We start from the raw sequence: 16,954 nt of genomic DNA on the forward strand, positions 1-16,954 counted from the left end.
GTCCCTGCGGTGCCTCCACCCCTGCCATGTCCCCATCTTGCAGCCCCTGGCCCTGCCGTGCCCCCACCCTGCAGCCCTCACCCTCCATCCCCACCAAATCCCCACCCCGTATCCCTATCCCCCATCTTCCAACCCCCGTCCCCATCCTTTATCCTCTGTCCCTGCCACGTCCCCACGCTGCATCCCCCATCCTCCAACCCCTGTCCCTGCAATGCCCACCCTGCGGTCCCCGTCCCTCGGCCACCCCAGCACAGCGTTTTGGAAGATGCCCACCCCTGCCCCGAGGGAGGCCGGAGAGCAGAGCCGGGCAGGCGGGTTTCGGACCACTGCTTTTGGGTTTTCCCCTCCTCTCAGCCGGAGGAAGGCAGGCAGGCAGGGTGGGCACAGAGCCGCTCGGAGGGACATCTCCGTCCGCTTGGGCTTGGCAAGGGAGGATGGTGACAACTCACCCCGGCTGCAGCTGCGAAGGAGCAGCGGGGGCGCGGGGCTCCGCGCCCCCGCTGCTCCTTCGCAGCTGCAGCCGGGGAGCTCCCAGCACACACACGGCTTTTATTCTCCCTGCGAGGATGCTCGGGATGGAGAGAAAACACAGCGCTGCGTTTCCTTACAGGAAAAGCAGCAGCTACGGCCCACAGCAGGTGCACACGTTGTCCCTGAAGGAGCAATGCTGACCCTAAGCGAGGCTGCTGCAACTGGAAATACAGCTTCCAGGCGCTGCGTTTAAGAAAACGGTGTTATTTTCAACTTTACGGTTAACGATGAGCCGCACTCCCAACCTGGGCTCCAGCGAGGCTTGCTGCCGAGCAAAACGACGGCACGGAACAACTTTCTTCTTCCTCCGTGCAATAAGGACGCGGGCACCTGCGAGTGGGGCGGCCAGCCTCTAACGCAGCCTGGATGGGGGAAAGAAGCAGAGCCGCAGATCTCAGTTTTAACAAGTTTTAGGCAAGTTCGAAAGTATTAGGTTGTATCTCGCAAACCCGTATCGCTGCCTGGTTTAACGGGATTTCAATTCATCGGTGCAGAACCATGCATAAAACACAGTTTTATCGTGCTCAGTATGAAGGTGTTCTAATTATATTTATGAACAATGACAGAAAAGGGAAACCCCTTGGTAAATCCATCACAGTACATTTTCTTCCAGCCCCGCCCCCCCGAAAAGCAGTAGGTGTGTTTTATTTACACGAGTAGCTCCCTTGTGTAAGTGTAAGGGGATACAACATCCAACTCTGCCCCTCTCATTTATGTAATAAGCATTTTCGTTTCAAAAGCGGCAAAGCGGAGCTGCCACTCCACCACACTCACGTGCGTGCTTAACGTTATACAAGGGGATCAAGCGAGGCGTAAATTTAAGTACACGCACAATGGTTTGCTGGATCACAGCCTAACCTACGATGCCACGCATGAGAGGAACAGACCAGAACCCTTAATTCTGCCCAGGGATGGAGGTGTAAAATGAATTTAGCCGTGCCAGGCTAGAGCAGCAGAATAAGCCGCTTACCGCCAAAATTCAACCAACTTCCAAACAGTCACAGAAATAACTGTCATTAAAACATGTCTACATTAGTGGGAAGTGGAGGAGTATCCTCGGATCGGCCCTTCTTTGTAGAAAAGCTGTTTGCCTCCATGCCGAGATGCTGTTTGCAAGGTCAAAGCTACTCCTGTGTTAGGGAGGTGGGAAGACTGTAAGTCCACCTCAGTGAAGAAGAAGAAGAAATCAGAATCGCCAGTATTAGGTGACAACGGAGGAAAGCAGGCGTGATAGAAATGCCACCAATGCCCTATTAAGGAAAACCAGAGTGCGAACAACACCCCATGTCCTGTAGTGCTCAGCTTCTTGGTGAGAGTTGTTAAAAACCCAGCAGGCAGAAGCTTTCCAAGGTGCATCTCCCCTTCCTGCGGCAGGCAGCACGGCTGGCGGCTGTGTGAGCAGCTCCCAGGTCTGTTCTTTGGGCAGCTGATGAGATTTGCCAAGTACCTCTTCAGGCTGGCGGAAAGATGACAGCAACCGGTGCTAAGTGCTCTCAGCACCTCCCTGCTAGCGAGCACGCCGGTGCTCTGCTCGCCGAGTGAACTGTTTCGAAGGCAGCCCTTCCTCCTCTGCTTGGAGAGCACAAAGGCATTCGTCTGCAAGGAAAAGCAGAGACAAAAAGCCCAACGGTTGTAATTGGGTACAAGCGCAGACTCCAGGGTAAAGGGCAACCGGCAAAACCACAGATGATTTGATTTCCTGGCAGGCGGGCTTGCAAGCAGAGATGGGCAATTTGGTCTTGGAAATACAACCGGCAACGCATTTGGGGAAAAAAGGAAAGCCACCCCGAATCCTGACCGCCTCCCACCGCTGTTTGTGCATGCAGTCAGAGCATGGCCACACAGCCAGCTCACTTTGGGAGGGAGGAAACGGGATGAAAACCTCTCAAAAATGATCACTAGTACAAGCGGGTGCTGCTGGAGCAGCCCCGTCCCTAGCTAACACGCCCTCTGCCTCGATGACAGCGCAATTCCACATTCATGGCAGCAACTAGGAACGGGCAGCAGCAGCAGCTGCTGCCACCACTGGTTTGTTGCAAAACAACTAAACGCCAGCAACATCCATTTTTCAAAGTGTTCATCCTCGGGCGAGTTGAAAGCCTGTGTTGCTATTCTTACCGAACGGGGAGATTTACAAGAAAAAACAGTTGTCTTCAGATCTCTGAAGGATTCACAATGGTATCAAAGAGTTTTGCTCTTCTTTTAATGGAGAATCCACCTGCAAGGCATATGTATTTTGACATGCTCCGAAACGGTCACTGGAAAGAGCTCTTACCATAAATGCTTTCTTATTAACATAGTTGTGTGCTGGAAGTTTAATTACAGAAACTATCAATGCAACAGGAGATAAACACTTTGCTTTTGAAGGGAATTAATTTATTTGGAGATCTACATCACACAGGCACGCTGCTGGAGATCCAAGCAATGCCTGACCTCAGTATCATTAAATCATGCTCCGGGGAGCTCTCTTGGATTTTAAATACTTTTTTTAAGAACAAACTTCCTTCTTCTGGAATAAAGACACGCTTAAACATCGGTCATTTCCCAAAAGCCACCTGCACCCGTTTTTCTAGTTGTTTTCTTGGAAAACAGGCTACAGATATCAAACAGGCAACTTTGTGACATTTTGGTTACCAATAGGGAAAGGAGGCGGAAGGACTCCGGTTCCCTCCGAAGGGAGGGCAGGCAATACATGTAGGAAAAGCTGCGGGAAATGCCAGGGTTCCCAGCTGCAATGTGCTTTTGAGGAGTCATGACGCATCCCCTGCCTGGAGTTCCTGGGTTCCTGTTCAAAATTCGTGTCCTGTAAAACCACATTTGACCGACGAGCGGACCTGCTGCAGCAGCTGCGTTGCCACTTCAGGAGAAGGTCAGCTGCCCAGACGTCGCGTAGTAGCCAGAGGCATCCGAGGAGAACCTCTGGGAAAGACGCACCGAGTCCAGCTGTGCCTCTCCAAAGTAGAAGTTCTCGAAGAGCTGAAAGAGAAGAGAAAAACCATTTGAGGGTGTCCTGGTTTCAGCTGGGATAGAGTTAATTTTCTTCCTAGTAGCTGGTATAGTGCTGGTATAGTGCTATATATATATAATATGGGGTATTCCATACCATATGACATCATGCTCAGTATATAAACTGGGGGTAGTTGGCCGGGGGCTGGTGACCGCTGCTCGGGAACTGGCTGGGTGTTGGTCGGCGGGTGGTGAGCAACTGCATTGTGCATCACTTGTTTTGTATATTCTTTTATCGTTATTATTATTATTATTATTATTTTCCCTTCCTTTTCTGTCCTATTAAACTGTCTTTATCTCAGCCCATGGATTTTACTTTTCTTTTTCTTGATTCTCTCCCCCATCCCGCTGCAGGGGGGAGTGAGTGAACTGCTGTGTGGTGTTTAGCTGCCTGCCGGGTTAAAGCACAACAGAGGGGCACCTAGAGAATGCAGCCTGCAGCTGGTCCACCGATCTCTCGCAAGAGCAGGCCCTGCAAAAAGCCTCTACTCATAGACTTGTTTTGCCTTTAATGAAACTATTCTTTAAATTATTTTTCCCCCTAGAGACTGCACTTAGCCTTTAAAGCAAATGGTATGAAATGAACACCTCTTTTTATCTACAGCAGCAGTTGCTCAAACCTTCCCTACCTTGCTTTCTGACTGTGTCTCATTTAGGGAGCTTGGAGAAGCTATTCACCACCCCGAGGGCCACCACCTCAGGCTGGTGGCTCTTGAGGTCACAGGCTCCGCAGGAGCAAGGATTGAGGCCAGGACATTTTTACCAATCCAAGCCACAGGATGTACGACTTAAGAGTTACGGCTCAGTCCTAATTCAAACTAGCAGGCTAGAGGCGCAAGGCTCTTCATCCCAGCACTGACCCCGCTTTGTTCAACAAATCCTTCTTTGTTCGGCAAAGATTTGAGTGCAAATTAATGAAAGCAAGCCAACTCTGGGACCCAGAGGGCATGTCTCTGCTGATTAATCCAATCTATGAAGCAGACCAAAAAAAATGACATCAGAATTTCTTATGAGGAAGTTCAGCAATATTGCTGGAAAGGCATCGAGTCCAAGCGTAAAGTGCTCCTCCCGTTCCATTAAGACGCAGGAAATTGCTCTACCTGGAAACATCAGTTGTGCCTTTGGAAAAGCCCTTCCGTGGAGATGCTAATTTCAAAACTCCGCTTAACGGGAGCACTGTGAGTCACTCAGAGCCTGAGCAGTGACATCTCCCCACCATGGAGATCTCCGAAATGTCCATTCCATCTGTCTCCTATTGAATTTTCTATCTGTCCCTGCAGGTGTTGGCTCAAGACAGTCACAGGCTCAAGACAGTCGCACACCCCTTCCTGCCATTACAGAAGGCGCAAATGCTAATGGCCAGCAAAAGCCAATGCATTAATTACAACACATCCTCCTAGAGCCAATAGTGCATCAACTCCTCCACACAGCGAATGATGGAAACCCCAAATACCTAATTAGCATCTGAAAGGCTGCACTTCACCTCCTCCAAAAAGGCATATGGCTCTGCCTGGCACTGATTTGGGCAGGACTGCTCTTTTGTTGGTTCTCCCAAGGGAGAGATTTCCACTTTGCAAATACCCCTTTTTGCAAGGGCACCAGATAGGTTGCTTTCAGGACAATTCCCGGTTTCGCTGTCACTCCTCCACAATGGAAATGTGCCTTAGGGAAAGTGATTCCCTGCCCGTCTTCAGGGCAGACCAAGCAGCACTTTGGCCAGGGAGCACCACCGAGGTACGTGGGCCGCAGACCAGATGCCAGGCACCATGATGAATCCAGCCCCTGCTCCAGACTGCCAGCTCACCCAGACAACTCTCCACTCAGGATTTGGCTGAGGCCAGCAATTCCCCATCAACACACGACAGTCAGAACGGCATCTCTGAAGAGAAGGGGTATTTATGTGTGCCGAGCCAGCTCTCAGCGATTGCTAAGCCCCTGCTTCGGCTTGAAATGGCTGCAGCTGCAGTCAGACGTGCTGCAGAGTTCTTGCTGCCAGCAGCCCACCTGCCAGGGACCACCTCCTCCTCCCCAGACCTGCCTGCATGGCAGCACGGGCAGTCAATCCTCAAGCTGCTTCTGCAAAAAGCATCTGGGTTAGCACAAACGCCGCGAAGAAGTGGGTTTCTCTGTGCCAGACCATTTAGTCACAGCGTGCCTGTCTAGGAGAGGCGGTGGGCAGCCTCCGGCTCACCTGCACCTCCCTGCAGCTCATCCTGCCTTTGGGGTGACACCTGTCCCTTAAGACCCTGGCACAAGGACTTACTTTGCACAGGGCCCGAAGTAATTTGTTGCTAATCACTCAGACTCATATTAAGCTGCAACTTGCTGCCAGTTCTTCCGAGCGCATACTCGGCAAGAGCCAGGCACCTCGCCACAGGGGTCATGCAGGCTCCCGTCCCAGCAAGAGGCCCCACCGCAGCAGCCTGGCTTCAAGGGACACCGTGTGTGCGGCTCCACGTGGCCACTGCCCTAAAGCGGGGCACCCTGTTGAAAAGTTGTGCTAAGGGAGCATCTCAAGAGAGATGGGATGGGAGAGGAGGAAAAGAGAGAAGAGAAATGACCACAGCCATACAAACTCCATTTTATATAATTAAAGATTTATACAATTAAAGATTAATTATGTTCCCAAAAGCCTGCGTAGTTCATGTTAGAGGACTTAGGATAAAATGTCTCATTAATAAGAGATGGTAGTAAAAAGGGGTTGGTCTCCTTTCTCTTTTTGTTTTGACTGATCTGAGAAGGAAGGATGATTTCCAGCTCTCCAGGGCTTGCTGCAGTGCTTGCCACCAGCGTGCCCACTCACCCCAAACCTTAACACCCGTCTCAGTCAAAATGGTCGTTCATATTGACACTCCTTTCCTTCACAGAGCACTCTCCACCCAGGAAAAATGGAAATAATTTCTCTCCATTCCTAACGGAGGGAGCGGTACGTGCACTGGTAAGCATGGAGATACTAGGATTTGAAAAGGATTTTTTTAAAAGAGAAGGGGGACAAGATGCATTTATTTCTGTAGAATTAAGTCTTTGCAAACATGAAGAAAACAAATGAAACGCTGGGATGTGCCGGTCCCATCAGCAGCCCTGGAAGTCAAACCTTTACACAAAACAGCCAAAGGAAGAGTCTTTCAAACACTTGTTTATATTATTTCTGCACACCACAGCCTGATTTTCTTACAAAACACATGTACTCCAAAGCAAAAAATTAGTTAATGAGACAAACCCTCCCCCCAGCCCCTCTTGCCTCGCACAGCCTCAGGCACATTGGACGAGAAAGACAATCAGAAAGTCCCAGAAGACATTGCCCAGGTCAAGGGCCCTCCATTTCTGCACTGCTAAAAGTGAAGCAAAACCCTTGTACCAAAGCATTTTGTATTCCCTTGGCTTTTTTAAGACCTACCACCTCTCGTGTGTCCGAGCGTGTGTGTGTTTCCCAGGGAGAACACTGCTAGAACTATTGATTTTTGGTAATGTAGCTGTACTTTCTGAGAGTAAACATGCTACAAGATTTAGAGGACAACCACAGACATTTTTTTCTGCTCTTGTTTCAAGCCGGCTTCTCACCGATGCTTCTTTGCTCCCTGAGGCTTCCCACGACAGAAGCCACTGGACGCCAGGCATGGGGATCACAGCCGAGCCACCGTATGGCCGAGATCTGCCTCGGGCAGTGGGGAGGGAGTCCCCTCAAACATCATCCTCCGAGACCCCTGAAACACTGGGAGCTGGCTTCCCATCACAAAAGCATCCTGTGCTCAGGTCCCCGGGGGCTCAGGAAGAGATTTCAGAAGGCCAAGCCTCTACTTTCGACTTTCACTTCTATTTATCTTGGGGAGAAGCCAAGCAGAGCCGAGAAAGATATTTATACCTCCCTCCTCTCCCCAGCCACCACGGAAATGCTCTGGTTTCAGAGGAGGCCTGTAGCACAGCTGATGAAATGCCTCCTATAAAAGCATTTTAGCATTTTTTATTCTGGGCCAGGAAAGAAGATACCTGGAGGTTGTTACGCTTCACGAGCAAATGCTCATAACCCTAAGACTTGCCTAGTACCCCTCCTGTCCCTTCCTGTGGGTGCCAAGGGCCCACCTTTCCCCAAAAAGGCTGCAGGGAGCACAAGGAGGTGCGGATCAGGAGCAGCTAGGAGGGAGGTGGAGGGAGGAAAAACGCAATCACCCGCACGGTTACCGAAAGCCGTGTCATTTGATTGGAGTGGGACGTGAGGCTCAGCAAAAACACAGTAATTCTATAAATCCAAACACGCTGAAGGATTTATATCCTCGCTACCTAAAGAATAAATAAGAGGTTGGGGGATGGGATTTTTTTTTTTTTTTAAATATTATAAATGAAAATTAACCCGATGGAAGTAAAGGTCAGCTTACGAAGTCAACACCATGCATGCCATGCAAGCTACTAACTCCCATCAAGGGAATAGCACTTACCAGACTAAGTGTCCTCTGTCTCCCTGCTGCCTTCCCAAATTAAATTAGAACCGAATAAGGAAAGAGCATTGTTAACTTTTAACCCCAGACCCAGCACCTCTAAGCAAACATGCCAGAGAAGCGCCCTACCTTTCAAACCACAGCCAAAGGCTCAGAAACTGCTCAGTGAGGATGCCTAGGACATGGCATCTCCCACGGGGAAGAAGCAGGTGCCTAGAGAGCGGTACAGCATCCGCCCGGGAGCAGCATCCCAGGACCTGCAGGGAATGGCAGAGACCGCAGCCGTGCTGCCTTCCCCGAAAGCCATGAGCCCCCGAGAGAGGGAGTGTACTGGTCCATGGATACCCATATTTTACATGTTAGCCTGCGAACTACCGTAGGCCCACGTGTGCAAGCGCTCCTCCTTCTCCCTCTCCCTTTGGGGGGCTGGGTCCAAGGACACAACTGCGCAGGTAACAATGAAAGGTAGACAGCCCTGCGGTAGCTCCCAGAAAGCAAGCTCTTCTCCATTTCTCTCTCAAAGTCACTTATTTTGAGCCAGGAAAAGCCAGCAGCATGCCTGTCATTTCTAACACCCCAATTTCTCTCATTTAAGACAATTCCATTCAGATGTTGGAAACCCTTCCTCCTCCGAGGTCCGTTCCCCTCTATTACCCACAAATTACACAGCAGGGCTCCCTTGGGGTGCGATAATCATTTTCTGAAGGAAGACAGAGGCTGAAGACTTGTTTTGGGAGAGAAAGAATCACACATCAAACGCTCGCTCCTTGCAAACCTGAGCCAAAAACGCTAGTACAAACTTCAGCCCCCAAACCACAACAACTTCCTTATCAAAGGCAGAGCAACAGATCAAAACCAGGATGCCTCTTTTCCGCATTTTTTCCCCCTTTTGCCTAAACCTGTAAAGTAGGTTTTACCGAAGCACTGTAGAAACAAATGCAAAGGAGGACGATTCCTCGATGAAGCAGTTAAAACGTGTGTCTAAATGATGTTGTGTTCCCGAGCGCAGGTATTTGTCAAGCAGCCATCCTCGGGGGCTCGCTTCCCACAGACAACCCTCCTCCCAGAATGAGACAGCACCTTTGTGTTCAAATCTGGAAACAACAGTAATAAATCACGGCGCTAATCCACATAAGGACAGCAGTGACACGTTTCAGCTCCGGTTATGAAAAGCGGAGATGCCAACACAAACTGGTGCTTTTAAATCACCTGTCACAGGCTCAACAAGCATGAGAAATATTAATGGATTCGCCTGGAGAGGCACTGGGCAGCGGGAGGACAAAATAAGTCCAGACAAGGGAAGGGAGTAAAAGGTATTTAAAACTTCCTTCACGTAATCTCTGGCTTGCACTCACGCTGCCTGGCCTGGATTTTGCTGCTACCATCAGGATTATTGATCAGTTTTTATAAAGCCTTACGTCGTCTATGGTAGTCAGCCAAAAAGGACCCATCCTGAATTAATAAAAAGTCCAAGCAGCTCTGCCGAGAGCCTCGGTGCTCAGAAATGCCGAGTGAACAACGATTCACTGCAATGCCTTGCAATTAAAAACTACCACCAAAGAGCAGCATTATCACAGGATAAAATGCATACGCACACACACACATATCCCCCCAGTCTGCGGGGAGCTCGCTTTGTTGTGAACTCCAGCCACAGAAAGCAGTGCCTTAAGGTAGGGGTATTATAGATTAACAGTACAAAACTGTCCCTGGTGAATCAGTGCTGCAGGAGAGCAGAGGCATGTAATGTCCTTAGCCTGTGACCAATCAGCCTAAGAAACCCAGCTGTCCTCGGCAGGGAGCTGAGGGGGGGGGTGTCCCGTTTTCCGTATCTGGAACGAGCACAGAAATTAGCAACTTCTGAGATGTGGGAAGGAAGAGGCTCACAGCTCCAGGAACCTACGGCTGCAGATGAGCTCACTGTCATTCCTGCTGCACAGTTCGTGCTGAGGATGGGACGCCAGAAATCCCTTCTCCTCTGTTTTGCCCGGATTGAAGGTGTTTATCCACCAAAAGATCCCTCGTCTCTGCCTCCATGGGAGAACACGTGCAGGAGGATCGTTTTTGACAGGCAACCCAGCGCTGTGGCCGTACAAGATTGCGCTGAGAATCCGCGTCCAGCAGCAGACAGCAGCGCGGAGACAGCTCAAACCAGGAGATTAAACTCAAGCTTCAGAGGAGCCGCAGGTTTTACAGCTTCATCTGCTCTGCACGCAGTGACAACAGTCACCAGCTCACCCAGCAGCAGCTGCTACCCCCAGCGTGTCCTGATCAGGAGCAGTGGTGAATGGAGGAACAAACTCGGAAAGCCGGGAGGGACGGGAGGTTGCTTTCCATGGGAAATCAGCATGCTACGGTGCTGTTATCCCCTTCGGGGAAGGGAAGAAGCAAACAAAATCCTAGGCACCCGCTGACAAGCATGGAGAAAAATTAAGTGGCGTTTCTGAAGAGGTGCCTCAACACGGAGCAATGAAACCTGTTTGTTTTCAGACTCTCTGCACCCTCCCCTGGATATTCCCAGCAGTACTTGCAGCAGAGCATGACCCCATCACCCCAAACTCTTCTTGCACTATCTTACACTTCAAGGGAGGGGAGGGACCCAGACAGGATCAGACCATGGGCTGCGACTTGCCCAAATAAACATCAGGCTATTTTTCCATCTCATAAGAGATGATACATTTGAATTAATGCTTGTAAAACGCGTCCACAGCTTGGGACGGAAAACACTGCGGAAGAGCAGAGAACAACTGCTCTTCCAAATCATCTGGCTAAAGCACAACTGTGGTACACATGCCAGCTACAGCAGGGAAGGCGCCAACTCTTCAGCAAACTGCTGCGTTACAGAGCTGATACCAGCATTAAGCAAAAAGGATTGATAGAGGAAAAGTTACTGATGGCAAAAAACATGGATGGATTAAAAATTAAAAAAAAAAAAAAAAAAAAAGGATTTAGAAATGTGAACGTAACACTCAGAAACACTGATGGACTCTAAGAAGAGTCCACTGAACTCCAGCAAACTCTATCCATCGGAGCTCTTCTGATTAACCTCCTTTGCTGCACAAACCACAGCCTCCAATCCCGCTTTTGGGATCCCACCTATCTGCTTAACGCGCCTCACTCCTGCGACCTCCCACACAGACCTGTCAGGGCCTCTCAGGTCTGAGCAGCACCTCTGTCGCTCCTCGGCAGGCTGACTCGTGAACACAGCTCAGCAATGGAAAGCTGTTGGTAAAAGAGGGACCTCAAGGGCCAGCCTGCCTGTGCCGCGTTTTGGCTTTGCAGATTTATGCTACCAACACCTCCCTGTTGACCACCCCAATGGTCTACAGAAGGCTGTTACCTCCACAGCACGAAAGGGCAGAAGCTGCCCCAGTTCCCAGGCTGCAGTACATGCTGGCAGAGCTCCTTCTTCCTCATCCTGAGAAATGCACCAAAACCCTTTCCATTTGCAAGCTAAACTCCCCCAAACTACGACACACAAACCCCAAACCAAATCCCCTGGTGGCTCCCTGAAGATGAGACACAACCAGGCAATGTGTCAAGATCTGGGGAGTTTGTTCAAATAATAGATTTTTTTTCTTCTATTTTCAACTGTCAAAATATGTTTTCTGAAGCAGTTTGGTGCCAAAAAAGAAGTATCTGATTCCTGTATTATTCACTCTGGACACCACTCCGCCAATGATTATCTGTCAGAGGTTTAATTGTGTTTGGAAGCTTGCCAGCAATAATGCACGAGACGTGTAGGAAAAACAGGTAGACAGGCACTCATCCAGAGAGGTGGCTCTTCCCGGCGTTCCCCACCTCTTCTCCAAATTAGCGACTGCTTCCTTTTCTTGGCTTTTAAAGGACTGCTGGCCGGGCATCCAACACCCTCCATTACTGCACAGGTGTTACAGGATTAAGACATCGTGCAGAGTCGCAAGGCAAGGGTGGGAAGCGAGGGCTAGGAAGGGCAGAGAGGGAAGGCAGTCGTCATCTGGGCTGTCACCACGAGCACGCTGCCTGCGCCAAGGCCTCCAAGGATCAGCCACAAAGCTTGGCGGGCGTATGCGGATCGTTTGTTTTGTTCTGCAAGTGTGCAGCTGGCTCTGGAGTGTCTCTCCATCACCAATATAGCATTGAGTCCTTCCACCCAGATAATGCGAGGAACAGCCCTTCCCCTCTCGTTTGCTTTCAACCTCGGGCAGGTTTTAAAAGGTGGCAGCAGAGGCCCTTTCACCTCATTTACCTTAGGAAAAATAAAGCATGCAGGCTTCCGGAAGGAGAAAATCTGGCCATAAAAGTCCCAGCGGCCTATCTTTTGGGAGTGCAGCTGATCTGTATCATAAGCAAAGCACTAATTCCTTTATCGTTCGCTTTCAGCTTGCTACTACTCGAGTCATTTATATCCGCAAGCTTTGCCATGAACCACCAAGACCTGAAATTACAAGCAAGCGAGCATCTTGGGTTAGCACAAGCCCAACACGGGATGCAAGTCAGGGGTATCTCCTCATGACACAGGAAAAGCTCTTCCGATTAAATCATCGGTGCCGTCCCTTGGAAAGCAATAACAATATAACCATCTCTATCTGGAAAAGTACCACCAATGTAAGAGCAAGAACCACATATGGAGTTTGGGGAGAAAGATCACAGGAGTATACGATGGGAGGGTTCTTTTTTATATTTTTATTTTACTGAGCCAAAGTAAATGCCACATAAATGCCAAGAAGCTATTGGTATGTTCACAAATGCCGTCTCATGGATGTTTTGCATATATTTCACTCAGTAATCATAAAGCGACAGTCTGAAGAAAGGACCAAAAGAGGTCATCGGCTCCACCGTCCTCTCCTTCCCCAAGGCAGGAGGAGCTCATTGCTGGCAGATCCTGGACTAACATCTCTGCTCCCTCCAAAGAACCGAGACCCTCACTTCTCCTCACTTCTCCTGCTCCTCTAGGGCAGTGCTCCATTATCCATTATCCTTCCCGTTACAAAGATCTTCCTAACACCTACTTTGAACCTCTTGCTCCAGTTTAAGCCCATTATTTCTCACCCTACCATCAGAGCACGGAGGACAGTAGTATCCACTACTGACGAAAGCTTTCACATGGTTAGAGTTTTTCCTATGTGTTGTCCTCCTCCTTACCTTTATTAGCCTCAAACCAACTCTAAGCCTTTCAGTCTCAGCTCGCAGACATTTTCTAGCCCTCCCGATTATCTTATTGTTGCCTTCTGGGCTCTTTGCACCCATCCATGGTGCCCAAACTGGACAAGTACTTCAGCTGGGGGCTGAGTGCTAAGCGTAGTCAGAGGTTTACTTTACAGACATTTGCCTCTTTCTTTTATTTCCACAGACCCACTCAGCTGGCTTGTGCTCTGGAGCAGTCCCCAATAACCCAAACCCCGGCCCGTGGGGCTGGTATCGAGGCAGCTCTCCATCCCGCACCGATGCCACCGCTCCCTCCTGGACCTGCCCTTGTTCGCAGCAGCCCATTTGTTTCTGCCCGATTTCTCAAGATCATTTGGAGCTCTGTTCCCTCCTACTAACGTATGCAATCTTCCTGCCTCTCCCCAGCTGGGTTTCATCTGCAGACCTAAGAGGAGCATGCTTCATACCATCCATAACACCCTCCTGACCTCCACGGGTGGGAAGGGTATGAGGTTTCCAGATGAGCTCTGCGAACATGGAAGCAGCCGATCCTTCTCCTCTGACTGCTGCCATGTGAAACCTCAGCTCTTCATAAAACTGGAGCAAAGCCACCTCAGCTGCCAGAGGGTGATGCAGCAGTGGGGAGGGTGACATTCAGCAAGTCTAAATTAATCCGTCAGGACTGATTTCTTGCAAATAAAACTATTTGGGGCCAGATGCAGGCCTTTGTTCAGCTGAAATCCTCTCCCTCCAGGGCCCCCCCTCCTTCACAAGCCAAATCTAGAGATACTCCTGCCACTGCCATACTGCAAAACCTTTGCTTTAGCTCGGGGTTTTTGGTCCATTCTCCCCCTCGCCACAAATCCATGAAAATTCATGCGCTTGAGGAAATCAGACCCTAGTTGCTATGGTGAAAGGCATTCTGCAAACTAAGAAACAAATACAAGTGGGACATTTGGAGGTTACCAGATTTTTGCACATCTTTCAGACAAGAATAAAAAAAACCTCCAGCACATTAAAGGCTCTGCTAACTTCCCAGACCCTGCTATGTCTCAAACGTGAGGGATTTACAGTACAACTCATTTAAGGAAATTAATAATCAAGCACTGCATTTCTCCAAAGAAGCCTCATCCCTATGGCTCCTAGCACTGCCTATTATAGCAAAGGCAGCAACAGTTTTTAAGAGCTGGGCTTCGGCTTTGCCGCAGAGATGCCAGGAGGCTTGAGACGCATCCGGGAATACTAGGACGAGGAGCGAGTAACCTACTCGCTACGCTCACCAAACCACTAAGAGGAGGAGCCCAGCTATGGAGCCAGTAAATTAATTCAGACAGACCCGGGAAATTATCCAGCAGAAGGGTCACAGCACCTTTGGGATGATCTGCCTACTTTTGCTAATCAATGCGTTCTTCCTTTTTTTTCACACTTAATGTGCTGGGTCCCTGCCTTCTATTAAGGCGCTGCTGTAATTCAACCCCTGCCAGCTCCACCAGGAAAAATTGTCCTCTTAAGATCAAAGAGGTGATGCTGTCTCGGCTGGCTGGTGGCAGAACAGCAGTCTCGGGGAAATGAGGAGGCAGGATGCCCACCGGGTGGGAGGCAGAGGCACCCACTGCACGACCTCCAAAGGCAGAGGCATGCACAGCACCTCCAAAACGGCTGAGCTGCTGGGCTGGAGGGGACTGCGGCGGTGCTGGGGGGCACGGAGCAGCACACTGCTTTGATCTGCTATGGCACACCGCAGGCAGCCCTGCCCGGAAGGGGCAAGGGGATTCAGAAACTTTATATCCCTCTCAGCAAATCCTCCCTCTTGCAGCACTCGCGGTTCCTGCTAAAATTAAGTCAGAGAGGTGCTGAGCACCTCTGAAAAAAAAAAAAGAGGCTTCTCCCCTTTACGGTAAGGTCACCAAATGGATCTCTGTCACACGTGGGCAAGTCAGCACAAACCTTCTGCACTTCCTGCACTGCGTTCTCCTCAGTGCGGTGTCTCAGCCTTCTCTCAATGCCTCCAACACCGCCTTGTCGCTCTGCTCCAAGGCCCAAACACATATATTTTCCCTATATTGTCTAGTCTGGTTTTTCAAATGCCACTTCAGATTCCCATTTCACCGAATGCAAATAATGTGAATAAGCCTGTTTTTTCCTGAAGAATATCATTCGTAGGAAAGCATTTTCATGGCAACCCCAGTTTAATCTCCTTTTTTCCCCAAGATCATACAAATGTTGATCTCCAGTCTCGTCTGCTCAACTGTCACATCCCCCCATCCCACTGTTGCTCTAATTGCGCACTGCTGAGCCCCCTCAATCGTTTCAGTATCCCTCGATAATGACAGGATCAGAACTGAAAGCAAAAATCCTCTCTGCAAAGCGGCATTACAGCCTTTCATTTCTGCTTTTGATTCTTCTGTAAAACCGAGGCGAGGAAAGCACTGGCTTATTTCTGATACAGTGATGTTGCACCACAATCTCTTACTCAGTCTGTTCTCACCCCAGTGGATTTTTGTTTGGTATTTTTAACTCTAAACTTTCCAAGTAGCCACCTCCTGTTAGGTACTTGTTCCAGTTGCCAGTCCTACTTCGGATATACAACTGTATCACCTCACTGAGTGTAACAAGATGTTCTTACCCTTTTCGAACACTGGGCAGTCTTGTTCTCACCTAACGCAGGTTCTTTGTCCCTTTGCTTTCACCTCAGCTTAAAAATACACCAGGAAAAGACTCTGTCTCCTTAAATTCACTAACAAGAGTTACACAGAAAAGGCCTGGGTACTGATGGCCGCAGAACATGAGAAGCGCTCCTCATCTGCAAACGGAATTGGTAACGGTAGCACTACACAGGGGTAGATATTAATTTGTTTAGCGCTTGGTGGGTTTGGGGTATTTTGAGGGGTTAGGGCGTTTATCCAGGACAAGATTTTTCTTTTTCATTGTATCTCTCTATACAGCACTGCATCAAGTGTCTTAAACTGAACTACTGCACACCACAGCCACTGCACTATTGTCACCCAGCAAGATAAAAATGATAAGAGAGAACACTACCAGATTTGTTTGCTATGATTGGTTCTCCACTAGCCCTGGTATATCAGTCAGTAAATGCACCTTCCCCCTGCTCCAACTGAAAGCAGATACATACCCATAATTTAATACCCTGTATGCACACCCCAAAAGCGAAGAAGCCTCATCAAATTACGCCTTGTCCGACCTAGAAGCCCTCCCAGAGCAGTCCTGCAGCCCGGCTGCTCTGCTCCCACTGCTAGACCAGGGCACGGCAGTATGTGTCACTGCCTCAACTGATCCCCATTCCCAGTCTTGCATCCCAGCTTAAAGTCTGCCCCTAATGCCCTAAGACGTAAGATGTGCAGCTTTCTGCTGTTGTACCTCAGTAGCTGCTCCCTCAATATTTAATCTTGTAAGCTGTTAATGCACAGATTTGTGCTAAGCAGCGGGGTTCATCTTCTTCTGTACTCAAAATTTGCTTTCCTCTTGCTTGAATGTGGCAAAGGCCACTCTTTTACTCCTCAGACCTCAAGTCAAAAATCATTCAATTTTAACCCAGCGAGAGTCCAGGTGGGTTTCTTCCTACTGGAAGCCTTCCTTTCCTTTAAAAATTACTTTAGAAAATTTTGGCCAGGCAGTACCTTCGCATTTCTTTGCATTTTTATTTAGCCTTAGTTTTTTCACTAAGCAAAATAAATAAAAGCCTGGAGGCAGCCAAGCCTCATCTCCGGAGATGCAGGCAGCTGCCCCAGCCACCTCTGTGCCAGGGCTGTGCCGCTTGGCCAGCTGCGATGCAGGGCACACAGCCACTGCCTGGGAGGACACAGGAGGAGGCAAGGCAGAGGGGCTGCCAAACCAGCATC

At 49.5% G+C, this 16,954-nt stretch overlaps 1 protein-coding gene across 3 annotated transcripts in view; it reads right to left on the reverse strand.

Annotated features, from left to right (window-relative positions):
• Positions 1 to 1,061: 1,061 nt before the first annotated feature.
• The window catches only part of ASCC1 (activating signal cointegrator 1 complex subunit 1), a 42,834-nt gene continuing 26,941 nt past the window's right edge, over positions 1,062 to 16,954 (reverse strand). The window contains exons 10-11 of one of the 3 annotated variants that reach the window (XR_012995460.1): positions 2,650 to 3,507; positions 1,062 to 2,127 (exon numbers count right to left, since the gene is read on the reverse strand). Coding sequence is in view for 2 of the 3 variants with exons in the window: in XM_076339431.1 (XP_076195546.1) it covers positions 3,391 to 3,507 (117 nt within the window). In the remaining variant the exon portion in view is untranslated. Of the gene's footprint in view, positions 3,508 to 16,954 lie in introns of all 3 variants that reach the window. The other 2 variants (XM_076339431.1, XM_076339432.1) reach the window with 2 other exon arrangements.

The sequence above is a fragment of the Aptenodytes patagonicus genome, chromosome 5 (genome assembly GCF_965638725.1).
Source record: "Aptenodytes patagonicus chromosome 5, bAptPat1.pri.cur, whole genome shotgun sequence".
Taxonomy (NCBI): Eukaryota; Metazoa; Chordata; class Aves; order Sphenisciformes; family Spheniscidae; genus Aptenodytes; species Aptenodytes patagonicus.